The sequence below is a fragment of the Nesoenas mayeri genome (assembly GCF_963082525.1).
Source record: "Nesoenas mayeri genome assembly, chromosome: 11".
In the NCBI taxonomy this organism is placed as follows: domain Eukaryota; kingdom Metazoa; phylum Chordata; class Aves; order Columbiformes; family Columbidae; genus Nesoenas; species Nesoenas mayeri.
Genome location: NC_137563.1, coordinates 11,977,359 through 11,991,075, shown reverse-complemented (window position 1 = coordinate 11,991,075; position 13,717 = coordinate 11,977,359). Strand labels below are relative to the sequence as shown.

At 39.1% G+C, this 13,717-nt stretch overlaps 1 protein-coding gene across 14 annotated transcripts in view; it reads right to left on the bottom strand.

Moving 5' to 3' along the window:
• PIAS1 (protein inhibitor of activated STAT 1) overlaps positions 1–13,717 on the bottom strand; it is a gene marked incomplete at its 5' end in the record, with an annotated part of 67,617 nt that overhangs the window by 15,195 nt on the left and 38,705 nt on the right. For 12 of the 14 annotated variants that reach the window (XR_013922611.1, XR_013922612.1, XR_013922613.1 and 9 more), the window contains 5 exons: positions 988–1,093; positions 4,159–4,293; positions 4,995–5,085; positions 6,318–6,365; positions 6,799–6,883. The exons of 1 other annotated variant lie outside the window; for it this stretch is intronic. Coding sequence is in view for 10 of the 13 variants with exons in the window: in XM_080351099.1 (XP_080207225.1) it covers positions 988–1,093; positions 4,159–4,293; positions 4,995–5,085; positions 6,318–6,365; positions 6,799–6,883 (465 nt within the window). Of the gene's footprint in view, positions 1–987; positions 1,094–4,158; positions 4,294–4,994; positions 5,086–6,317; positions 6,366–6,798; positions 6,884–7,529; positions 7,603–13,717 lie in introns of those variants that run through there. One more of the 14 variants, XM_080351103.1, reaches the window with a different exon arrangement.

The following is a 13,717-nucleotide window of genomic DNA, read 5'->3' as shown; positions in this document are numbered from 1 at the left end:
GGTTTTAAATAACTGCAGTGAAATATTAGCACAACAGAAGTCTTTCATGTCTACCTGTCCTCTACTGTTACTGGTAAGGACTGTTTCATAGTCAGTCAGCAGTTAAATGAACAAGTTGGTTCCGTGTTCTTCCAGCTCGACAAACCGAACCTACACCCTCATCCTCACCTTGCATACAAAGAGCAGTCACCACCTGGAAACTCCTAGATTTTTGTGCATTTAAACCATCACACGGCACTAGCACAAGCTAATGCTCAGCACTAGATACCACTGGCTTTGTAGCATTTACTGGCAGGCTAATTTATTCCCTTTGGGAGAAGGTCCTCTGCTGTCTACAACACACGTTATCCAAGTATTAAAGAGCATGCCCAACGCCTGTCAGGTGTTGGCCTTTCCCTCCTCTCCCTAAAAGACAAACATGCAGCAGTTTTTGCTTGCATTTTTGTTTTAAAACTTATAGCAACTTGCACTTCACAGAGAAAACAATAAAGCTGCAAATCTCACACTTAAATCTGGAAGGGGGTTGGGAGGAGCACTGTGCCAGACACTCTCTCTCCAGGAGCTCGCTCTGCAATACGGTGCCAAAGGAACAAAACCCGTGTTGACGGAGACTTTCCTCTAGCATGTCAGCATCGAGGTTCAGTATCAGGCATATAGTTCAGCTCACCCGAGGTACTGAATTACCAGTTAACTATATAAATACAGTTGTTCTGTTCTGCAGAAACAAAGCCAGTATGGCTGAACTGAAAGAGATTCTCTTGCATTTTTCCCTTCACAGTGTCAACAGGGTTTCTGGCCTGGCTCCTAGTCCAAACAAAGGCCTCTGAGTCTTTGAATTGGAACTGAATACAAAGAACACCACTATCAGATTCTCAAAACCCAGAGAATTGTAGGAAGTCCAAACCTCAGTCAGTCCAGTCCTATTTCAAATCTCCTTTTACAAAAGCTATTTTTTTCTTTTTTAAACAAGCAGTACATCAGACATACTTAGCGCTCTAGAATGATCAGGGTTCCGTATTCCTTTTGCTCGCAACCTTTGCAGTAACACTGTCGAGGACAGCTGCTTTACGAGATAGACTGCCATGGAATAGTTCTAGAAAACAGAACAAAAGATCAAAGTAAAAACTGTTTCAATCAAAAAGACAGCTTGTATTTTATACAATGCTTATGCAATTTGTTATGTGATTACAGGGCTCTGTGTTTCTAAAGCAGTTACAAGAGTTTGGATGGTAAAGTTTTCAGACTAGAGAAAACCCACCATGCTTCAGAGAGTTCACAGGGCTGGAGTTTTAGAGATGCAACAAAAGTGACTTCACGGTTCGCTGAGACTGGATTCAGCTGCAAACCAAGCTGATAAAACAGCATTTAGGACACTTCTGGAACTTTTTACATCTAACTCAGGACATGCAGTCTACAGCCACGTGAGAAGGGTAATTTCACATCAATAATGTTACATACTGCAGTTGTGTCGATACATTTAAGGGAAGATGTCAGCTCAAATATGATCAAAACTTTTTTTTTTAATAGAAGTTTATTTCATTTTCAAAATAGGAAAATTGGCAGTGATGCCTCTTCAAAAGCAACACATAAAAAAGACACATCATCTGCAGTATTTCCTACTCAGTCTGGAAGCACTGTTCAACCTTCTTTTTCTATGAAAGGCAACTTCACTACCAAAGCTTAACAGGATTAAGGCAGTTAAAGAGTTCAAGAGTTCGGTGAGGCCAAGATGTACTCCGGTGAATGAAGCTGGAGCAGGCAAGAAGTCCCCACTCCTGACTGCCCTTCCCCTCCAGCAGGGGGTAGGTCACTTCCCCTATGGGTCTGAACAGAACAGAACTAAAATGTTCCGTATCAGTATCAGCAAAAACCCAGGGACACTCACTTGTGCCGCTACAAATGATAATAAATAATAATAATATAATTAATAATAATAATACAAGGAGGTCAGGCACAGGCCGAGCACCGATGCTGGCAGCTCCCCCATCCCCTTGGGACGAGCAGCTCCTTCCAGCATCGCCAACCCATTCCAAACCACAGCCCAAGATTTCTGAAGTTCTCATTTGTCTTGTAAGCCACTACCAACAGCAGGTCATAACTGTCCTTCTGAAAATGTGATATGGTAGGATGCACTCAGCAGAAACACCCCTCACTCCCGTGCACCCCCAAAATGGAAAGGACAAAATTTGTGTTTTCATACATCAATTATTTTGCAATATAAACAGTATTTGCTAAACCTGTAGCCAGACCCATAAACTTGAAATCGAAAAATGAAGGTCTTCCCCCCAGCAACTGCCACGTATGTTTCCACTAAAAAAGGCAAACAAAATCCACACAATTGTGACATCTGCCATTATTTAGGATGCCACTAGAATCCGAAGATAGGATTTCAGTAATATATCTTACCATAAAATTACACAAATTGAAATAGCACCAGAAACGCCACATTTTAAATATTTTACTCTTACGATGAATGCTTCTCACATCGTTAAAAACCACTACTGCTTTAACTTGTTTGTTTAATGCCTCAATTAGTATAGAAGTTAGAAAAATGGTAATTAACATTGTGAAATTATTTACTGACAGCTTGAATCTACAAAGCTAGGAACTTGCCCAAGGCATCTTGTACAGAAGGCTCTTGAAACAGATTGTGTAAAAATCACAATTATGACTTCAGGAAAGGTAGAGCACACCAGTCGAGACATGTGACTGACTCTTTAGGGAAGGAGGGGAATTCAAATTTTGTACTATACAGGCACATCCAAATATAAAAGAATTCCTCACATTGAACTGCCAAGGTCTCACACAACCACTTTAGGAAGCTTGACATCTCATGAGTGGGGAAATTCTGACTGGCATCTAATTCTCAAGAAATACACTAAGTGGCCACCCTCTTCAGTTTTCTATTGCAAGCTACAAGTTTGTCAATACATTTTTAATAACTGAAATATCTATGAAGCCTGAGAAACCAGCTAGCTCACAAAAGACCAGCTTTGAGGCCACGCAGACTTGTGACATTTCTTTTCCCTGTGTCCTCATCGGTATTTTTAAAAGTGCAGCGCTGTAACTGAGAACAGCTATCAGGACTGATCAACTCATGTGCAGGCACTTCTGCAATGTAAACCAAACCAGGTTCATTTTCAAATGCTTATTTCTGATATCTGTGCTTGACATTAAATAAAAGAAGGTTTAAAAAAAGAAATAATCATTCAGCCATCATTTATTCTATAATTTGAATGGAGAGTGTTTTACGGTTCACAAGAAATCCATCCTGAAATGCCACCATGATGTTTTATAACTGGCTATTGTGCATGACTGGGGTGTAAGCATTTTCCACGCTGGTTCAGGAATCCTGAGCTTTGCACGCTGACAAATCCTCAGACAAAGTTTCATCTCAGGACAATTCTCGGGACTTCTGAAAACAGGCCAGTGGCAATGGCAAAGTCATCATTTTTCAAGCAGATGTTGACTCTCTAATGAGTATCTAGCAGGTTTTTTGCCATCAGAGAAAGCAATGCACTAATTCACGGACTAATTTATTGAAGTAAATTTTTGCAGCATGTTCCAGATTTAATTATTCCAATAGAAGATCAGCGATTTTATATTACCAATTTTAACATTCTTCCCACAGACACACAAAAAAAGTTCTAAAACCACGACTTTTTAAATATTAAGTGTAAGGTTAGCCGTTATGAGAACAGAAACGTGAAAAAGGCAAATTAAACCTCCTGGGCCCTGCTGAGTTGCTTTGCTTTGTGTCCACATTTACAGTTATAAAAGACCACTCTGCACTAAATGTCACGTGCGAGTAACAACTTGAAGCCAAGATAAAGTTTGTCAAGTCCCCCAAATCAGGAAGAGCTTCAAGCCTGAAGTTATGACAAAACAATAAGGTATCTTCATCTTATTATCCGGGCCCTCAATGAGCCACGAAGAAAGTGGGTGGGGGGATAAAATGGGAGAGATCACACCAAAATATTTGAGAGCTACTGATTTGAGGGAGCACATAAAGCGATACAATCAAAAGAAGGAACAGTCCGCTGCTAAACCGTGAAGTATTTTCTGGACAATTAAACTTGCTTCTCTTTCAAATCTTTCAAACAGATGCCCAAGCAGAAACTACTAAGCTTGACAGCATTATGTATCAAAGTTACTTACTCTTCCAATTTCTGCAGTCCACGAAACAACGATTGTGTTTGGTACCGTCGTAGATAATCTGACAAGTGAGGTAATGTTGATTGGTCGGCTAGGTCGCTTTGGTTCAACACCATTTTTGGTTGGTGGAAGATAGCCCTAGAAATCAAAGGATTTTCTCTGCTCAGCAAAAAAATAAATAAATACTGCTTTTGCCTTCTGCCTCTTTCACCACCACCCTGCCCCAATAAAAGCTGTATCTCACCTGAACCAGGCTCCCTCTTCAATTACAAACCTTCAAGAATAAAGGTATATAGAGAGATATATACAGACATATCAGACAATAAATTATCAAGTATTTTGCAAGGCCTCTCCCCTTACACAGAGCTTCACGCTTTCCAAATCCTAACCTTGCCCACTGGAATATTAAAAGGCACCTTTGCCATCTCTCCTTCCTCAGCACTGGAATTCTACCTGCCTGCCTAACACCGCCCAGTCTGGCCCTGTGCTGCCCCAGGACTGGAAACTGGCATTTTTTTCTCTCTTTCTCTTGATCAGTGATGTTCTGCTCCCTGCACAGATGACCTCCAAAACAGAGCCCAATTTCAGTCAGACTCACTGGATGTTTGTCAAACATAAAAATTTACTGTCATGGTTTTGAAAATTAATCTTCTGAATCTACTGGCTGATCTCCTGAAAAACAATTTACTTAACTATCTTCTCCATTTACGTATCCATCTTCATTCCAATGCTCCAAAATGTGAAAACAAAGCTTAGGATAAATTCTCAGGCTAATTTCTGACAGACAGTTCCTAATATTGCTATCCAAAATATGGGTATTAAAACAACATCTTACTTACTGGGAGGCTGCATGGTTTCCCATTTACTTTCACACACAGATTGGGTGGGAAGTGATCTTCTTGTGGACAACTGGTTTCTGATAAACAAAACCTAAAAGCAAAGAGATTTCATCATCATTCACTTATAAAGTGATTTAAAGATCACCCTTTGCTAGAAGGAATTTTTTTTTTCTAGAGTTATAAAAGCATGACAGCTCTTGCTAAACACAGCCCTCAAATTAGCTGTACAGATCATTAAGCAGGAAAGTCCCGCAAAATTACAGGTTTGGATCAAGATGGCTGTAGGTTTCTTCCCAGATGTCTTGAACTCCTCAGACTGACTCTGACTCATTCAGATAGGCAGGTTCCTGTTACAAAAGACACGTCATCTGCATTTCTTTCCTGCCATTTCTCCAGCCTGACCTCTCAATACAAGACCAGGGGTTCAAAAAGGACAAAATATACAGTCTCTTCAACCATCCATCCTCCAACTTCAATAAACCAGCCAACTGTTTAGCCACAGCATCAAACACTATCCTCATGCCTATGTCAAGCTTCTTAAGTTCAGACAACTTCATTTATTTACTGAAGTTCAGACAGGCTTATGTGCTGCTGGAACCAAAATAAGACACACCCTTCCTTGTGTATGAAATATGTGTAGGCCAAGATCACAGACAATAGACAGGACCAAAAAGATCTTCTCGACTCCACTGGATTTCTTCCAGGGGACCTGCCGCATCCACACAAACCGACCGTGGCATCAGGGGACAGCTATTCAACACAGCTGTTCTGCTCACAGCCTCCCACAGAATTTCAAGGATACATAGCATTTAATAAACTTATATGTGTCAAAGCTTCTACAATAACCAACAGGTTAAGACCCAACTGGTGATTTGCAAAGTCTTGCCTCCCACTGCCTATAGAAAAGTAGACCGTGTGCTGCTGTGCCCAGGAAATACTGTATTAGACATCTCTGCTAGGAAAAATAACCCTCCCTGCATGTAGATTTTGAAGGTCCAGGCACCTGCAATCTGACAGATGTGTAGTTAAGAAAGGAGCATACGCAGAATGCAAAATAAGGAATAGCAGAAAACGAGCCGGCTGTAGCACACGCAGCGTTCTGACACACCAGGGAACAGGCCACCAGCAGCTTCACCAAAGCTGCATGTAACAAGGACGAGTAGTTAAGTTTGCCCTTTTCAAAGCTGCCAACAGCAAGTTTTTCTCAAGAAAACAACAGGATGAGACTCTTGTCCATACAGCAAAGCTTGACAGGCTGAGAAGTATATACCTGATATATTTTTAAATACAACAGCATCAACAACAGGCAATATAAATCCATACCTTAGCTGGACCTGTACTGTGAAGTCACATTTGGTCCCAGAAATATCCCTAGAAACAACATAACATGGGTTAAGACACATTGTTTACGCAACAGAGTCATCAATATTTTCTCAGTTTGTATACTATAAAGAAAATTCTGATGGGTCACTATGACGCACCATCTCTACAGTGAGTAACAACAGAACTCGACAAAGGATCAGACTGTTGGTGGGAAAGGGAGAGCTATGTATTTGTACTGTGCTTCGTACAGGAGAAACCTGCCCAATACTCACTGGATAGTGCTGCTATTTAATTCTCTCTTCCTCACTCTCTTCAATGGCTCCCATACAAAGGAGAGAAGAATTCCCCCATAAAATATTCTCTGAGGCACTACACACATATCTGTGTTCTTTAAGTTCACATTTCAACATGGAAGATACTGTAAGTTGTCTTTTAAATTTGTTTTTATTTAGATTGTGTATTACTGATCAAACTGACTCACATTGAACTGCTGATTTGCTGCACTTGTTGTGGCGTCAATGCAAATGCAAAGCAGGTTTCTCGAAATCGCTGACTATTATCTGATGCTAGAAGAAAACAAGAGATCATCACTTTAAAAACAGCAAAGAGAGTAATTAACAGAACGATCTCCTTTCATTAAAGTGTCTACATATACATACACACATTTTTATAGCAAGTCCAATAGTATGACACATCTGTTTCTGTAAACAATTCTAGAACAAGGAAGTTGCCATTTAAACCCTCCTGTAAATAAAAGTACAATCAACAAACTTTATATGCATATAAAGTATACATTAAAGAAGTAATATAGATAATAGTAAAGCTGGGACAAATCAGCTGAAGACTTTCTATCAGTCATGGTATCTTAATGCAAAATGTTACTTGATTTAAATTTTAGAATTCTTAGGAATTCTCATTAATCCATCTTTTATTTCTTTTAACACAAGAGATCACAGGTTAGCCCATGGAAGAATACACAGTGACTGAGAAGTACAATACATGCAACTTCATACGTTTCAGTAAGATATTTTACGGAGTTAAATGCACCAAAAGTGTAAAATGCAAATAACTCATGAGATACACAATATGAAACTGGGTTTTAAAGTCCTTCAAATCTGTGCCATTGTGCTCCATAACAAAACAAACAGCACTTAAGACTTAATGCACTTGCTGAAAAAATAAAATGTTAAACATCTGCAAAATAGTGCTTACATGTAACACGCATCCCTTCACTGGGGCTACGGGCTCCACTGCCGTACAGAACCACACCCCAGGGCTAAGAAAGTGGCTTTAAAAAACAAAACAAACAAAAAAAATCTCTCCAGAGACCTGTTTCTCATCGACACGTATTGAAGTGAAAGTTGCAAGACGTTTGCCATTCAATTTCATTATTCTTAATGTTTTTATAAGGTTATGAATAACTATATTGTGTATTAAACACTCGGTAAATTTATCATTTTTTGTTTTACTATAATCTACTTTCTGACTCATCCTTGAGTGACAGATGAGTGAACACTTCAGAGTGACACTTCAGATACTGTGTTAAAAACAGCATGTGGTAGGTTGGAACCAACAATAGAACACGCATTGACTTGGTATAAATATTAACAGCAGCAATCTCACAAAATTACATTTCTATCTTTCTTGTATGACAATGCACCAAGATCTCTACATTTTATTACGTTATATGCAGCAACCACATGCAATTCATTATCAGTTGCACAATGGGCAAGAACAAGTGATATATATCAAACAGCAACTTTTCTGAAAATACTAGCGAATAGCAAATATTTTTAAAAGCATTAAGTTCTATAAAAAACTTTTTATATATATTCATATATTTCTATATTTTCCAATAATAATTTCTACTGTAATGTCCAAAAGCACCATCTGGGCTGGGGTGCAGCAAAAGGCCTCAAGTTAATGGTTAGTTATACACTCATGCCCACAGCATCCAACAGCTAATTTTATTTTAATACATTTTTCAATCACATTTCTTCAAACAAGAAACATGCAGGGCTTCAGGTTCCAGCCACTCACATTATCACAATGTAAGAATTTGCAGGAAACACGAACACAATGTATACAATGAACAATGAAAACCTCTTCTAACATTTGGTCTTCAGTATAATTTTACACCTATTTTTAGTTATAAATAGAAAGATCAGAATTATAGACTGTAATCAACAAAAGATGAATTAGCACAGTTAAATAATGCACTGCAGACCAGAGAACTGAATTAATTCAAGTTATTATTTCATATCTTTACATAGTTAAATGTGGTTTTCACCTGTTGGTTTTATTTTCCTCCCATGTATTATTTGCTTTACACTAGGAATTGTCAGCTCTGGCTTTATCAGGGAATTTCTGGAACATCTTTGCAAACATTTGTTGTGAACTCCAACATCTTTAATTGAAGAACAAGGCTGCTGAACCTTTAACTAAGGCTGCCTTCAATTAAACCTTCATTATCCAAAGAAGTTAAACAGCAAGTATCAAAAGTCTAACCCCAAATTTTCCAAGCAATCTTCTTCCCTTTCAGCTGCTCATCTCTTGGCTTGTTTTGGTTTTGCAGCACACACAATTTAAAGATAAGAACCAAACCAGTAATATGGATTTTTGCAAGCATTGGAAAGGAGAGAGAAGCAAAGAAACTGTCAAAACAGTCACTGGCAAAATACCGAAGGTGCCCAAATCCAACCCTTTTCCTCTGGTTGTTACTGGTTGCTATTAATGCAAGACACATTTTTGTTAAACAGTGATATGTGATCTTGAAAAGTGGATTTCTAACTTCTATACTCAGTTTCATCAGGCTCGTTGGCCAAATTTAAGTTTTATACATTAAAATGGCAGAAAATGAAGCAGCACATTCTCCAGTGCTGACATGGGACTGGCTGACATCAACTCGGGTTTCTTCATGGGCTATGGTTGTGGCACATTTACCAGACAGTAAATAGCCTCTGCTGGAGTCAAATTTTTTTGCCACAGAAATAGCCACTTCAAACTCATAACTGTTAAAACACTACAGAGATGTAGACATGATTAATAACCGCATTGTGTACATTACAGTTAATGAATTTACCCTGCAAGAAGAAAGGGTTTGAGGCTGAGGGGACGCAGCTTGGTTGGTTGGTTTTAACAAGTTCGGTTTAGCCTAAGAACAAAAAGGCCTGCAAAATGTCATCTTACAGTGGCTAATCACTTCAGAGGTGCTTGTCTTAATAACTCTAAGTAAAATTCTATGAGCTGATAGATCCACCATCCCCAGGGATCGGAGACTTAGTTTGTCACGTGCTGTTTGATTTTTCCTTCGCTGCAAAACAGCATTAACATACACATGCTGTGTTTTCCATACATTGTGTACAAGCAATCGTCGTGATTACCCAGGGAGCACAGCCAAATGGCAAAGAGGGAAGAAACAATTTGTTAATTAGGCAAAGATGATCCAAAAGCCAATCAAAAGATTTCCAAATCCTTGACAGATTGAGTGGTACAGACAGAGGAAGACGGACAAGAAGCCACGTTACTCTAAACTAAATGAGAGCTCCTGCTCTTCAGCCAGACCCAGGATCCAGCTTTGCCCCTTGGACGTGGAACCACCGACCAGAAAACCAGCAAATTTAACCACCGGTTGCCCAGTTCAGTGCCTGCTACCATCAGCAAGTCTAGCCTTTAGGAATACAAACATTTCAGCACATTATAAAGACAGAATTTGAATTTTTACATTCAGTGCAATGTTTAAAAATGGTAAGAACAAACTATGCAAAGAACAAACACAATCGGTTTAACAAAACCACAAGTAGAAGAGGCCAGAACAGCGGTGGAAATCCCACGCTGCCCTGTCTGAGAGCACAGGGAAGTTTTACAAGGACTGTGGTGGTGAAGACCGTAACTCCCATTTTCTAGCTTTCGGTTAAGATCTCGCAATTGTGACCCAAAACTGCAAACCAACCCCAAAACATCCTCTGCAAGGGAGATGAGAAATGGTTTTTCTTTGTGGTTTTCCCTAATCTTCTCCCATGTATTTTCATGCAATCTTTTTATACCCGTATCTATTCTTTCTAGATCTACTTACCCTACAAACGATGCATGAAAATTTCAACAAAACACATTAGACAGCGTTAATTTTGCAGCTTTGATATTAAATACCAGGCTTACAAGCTCACCTATGACTATCCAAACTCCTCTGTTTCTAAGGATTTTGGACAGACCTCAAGAATCTGGAATTTGATAGCCCAGAAAAGCTACCAGTCTGCTTTTAATTCATCTGGTGTATCTGCTGTGTTTAGGAACAGCGAACAGATCCTGGCAAGTCAAGCACATCATTTACTGTTAAAGTTCTGGAGTATGATTAAAACCAGAAATATGCAAATATATATATTTTTATCCAAGAAAATCATTTTTGATGGCTGGAAACATGCAATTATGCCCTGCAAACAACTATTATTATTTAAGAAAAGAAAGGCAAAACCAGATCTCCAATTGAAAACCAAGTGGACCAAAATAGAATTTATAATCTAATAAAGCTGGAATCTAGCCAGGACAACACAGTTAATAGGAACATTTTTAAGAAAGTTGCCAGGAATGGGTTTTGGGGGTTGGAATTTTTTTAATAACTATGAATTATTAAATTTTATAACCTTTTCATTAGCACTCTCTGAATGGTGCAGAATTTGGAGGATTAGTCAAGAGCGTCTCCTTTGCAGCCTCAGAAAGGAGGTACAATGCACAAATGTCCAAGGGACTTTTCTATTTTTAAAAAATTACATATAAAGAACAAAGGCACAGTAATTTAAAAAAAATACCATGAATCACAAGTATCATTTTACCTTGCTGCTAAAAAATTTCCTGAATAATTCAGATATTTGAAAGGGTGGGTTCTGAAATATAATACAGGATATTTTAAAAAAAATTGAAGTATAAAACAAAAATTTCAAGCAGACTAATGTAATTAAATTAGTGTCAACAAGAACAGTTTCAGCCAAGCTGTATAAAAACTTCTCATCTTACCAGAATCTCACCGTTTTTGAGGGGGTGGGTGGAAGGGACTATTTACTGCTTCTTCATTCATCCAGCTTAAATTCAGAAAAGGCAACGAACAAAACGCATGTTCTCTGGTAAACACGTACATCCCAAGAACCAGCGCAAGCTCAGGTCTGTTGCCTCTGCAGGTCCCCAGCATTAGGACAAGACACTCTAAAGTGCCTGAAACGTTGCAAAACCATTACAGAACAGAGTTTCTTCTTCAAAACTGTTTTTTTTACCAACTCACTATTGTCACAGTTTCCTGATTATTTCATGCTTCCCTCATTCAAATAACGCTCCAAACAGCATAGGGGATTGGTTTGTATTAAGTGAGAGCGACCCATTTATGCCTTGCTAGTTTTTTATTTTATTAAATGTTTCATACGAGTAATGAGTTTTCAAAACTTGAGCAAAAACTATTTTTATACATGGCAGTATCATTCACAGGACCAAACCACTTAAAATTCTGTAGGAAGGTATATACAAGTATGTATATATATGGACAATTAATATATTACTTATTGAAGTATGACACATAAATATACTTCTTACCAATTTTATTCTTTATTTTGGAAAAACCCTACAGCACTAGAGTGAAAAAAGAACCCAGCTTGAGTGGCTGCATTTTCTACAGCTCTAAAAATATTCTGTTCCACCTCACCAGTACCCACGGCTAAAAATAGCCACACAATCTTTCTGCAGTAAAATACCTCTTGCTGTCTTGAGAAAAAGCCAGTCTCTAAATTTCCATTCAGGAACAGATACCTTCAAATCTTTAATGAATTTTACGTTATCACATTGTTAGAGTAGTGATGCTTCCTGCCGCAGCTGCAGCTGACCATCGTACTGCCAATAAACTACGGTTCATCTTTTCCATCTATCATCACCAAGTGCACCTTATTAAATAGTGAAGGGAATATATTACCTTCTAATAGAGAAAGATACTTGGACTAAAATTAAACTTGCACTTCACATCGCAGTAATTACCTAAGTTCAGGCCACAAGAACAGCTATCATTGACTTGGCCTATTACCCATTATTTTCAATAATTGCATGTTTATTTCCAAAGGCAAAAATAGGTCTGTTAAGTAAGAGTATCAGGACTATAGAAAATTTTTGCTAAGCGCTGTAAGATAAACAAGAGATGTCTAATTGGTTATCCACTAACTTAATACAGTATGTAACACTGATCAGTTACATTTGTCAAAATATTAGGCAGAAAAACCTAAACGTTGTAGAAGTTGCCCACCCAACACATATATAATCCTTACTTATCTTCCCCAGATAGGTAAGAAACCTCATTTTGTTACAGCACAGGCACTTTGCTTTTTCTTTTAAACAACAGAAGGCATGGTATCAATTTATGTTCAATCCCCTTTGAAATATCACTGCTGAAAATTTAATACACTGCCTCCAAGCTAGACCAAAATTACTGCATCTAGATCAAGGCATGGAAAACATTTACCTTTCAAAAAGGTAAAATTCAGACAGGCTTTGAATGATGTTCAATTGCAGCAGAAGCCAGGAAACCCGTAACACACCACTACATACACAATAGCTCCTCATAACGCAGTTTGTCCAAAACCTCTTGTATCAATCTTGAACGGGGTTCATTTATCCAACTGCTTTTGGAGGAGAGATCAAATGTCTGTGTATGGTACATTGCAATATCTGCACATAAGCAGAAACCAAGCAGCTACATGGGAGAGAAATTATGAGGGGATCCACATAATGTCGGGATGCATCAGTGGCCCTTTTAAAACCACCACAATTTATGAAGTTCCTGGGTAACAAGCATTTATACATAAACATTTCCTTCCCGTTAACCACAGCCTCCTCGCACCGAGCTCCTGCTATCTCCTGCAATCAAGCAGCTTTAAAACAACTACCCACCATGCCCGGAATTTCCTGCTACCCATTAAATGCATCCCTAGTGTGCGACATCAGGTCCATCCCTGCTAGAGCCCCTCTCGGAGAGCCACCCTGTCCCCTGGAAGGCAGGAAAAGCCTCTTGCTAATGGCTGGAGCCACAGCAGACCAGGCCAGAGCTGGACCTTACACCCCATCGGCTGCACTAAGCGGAGCTCAAGGGCTGGGCTGGCCCCAGCACCAGCCACGGGTTTTGGCAGCTCGGCTGCGCTGGGTCCGACACTGACAGAAGCCCCAGGTTCCCCTTTCTGTTTCGTCACTCGCTGAGGCATCTTGGCCATTTCATTTCAATTGCTTATCACAATGGCCGTTGCTTAATCTTAACATTTCAAAACACTTCAAAACTACTCGAAGGGAAGCATTTTAGTAAACACACAAATCATTCTTGCCGTGACAGTGGTAACCAGCTCTTAACCCATTTCCATGGGTTACAACTGCGCTACACT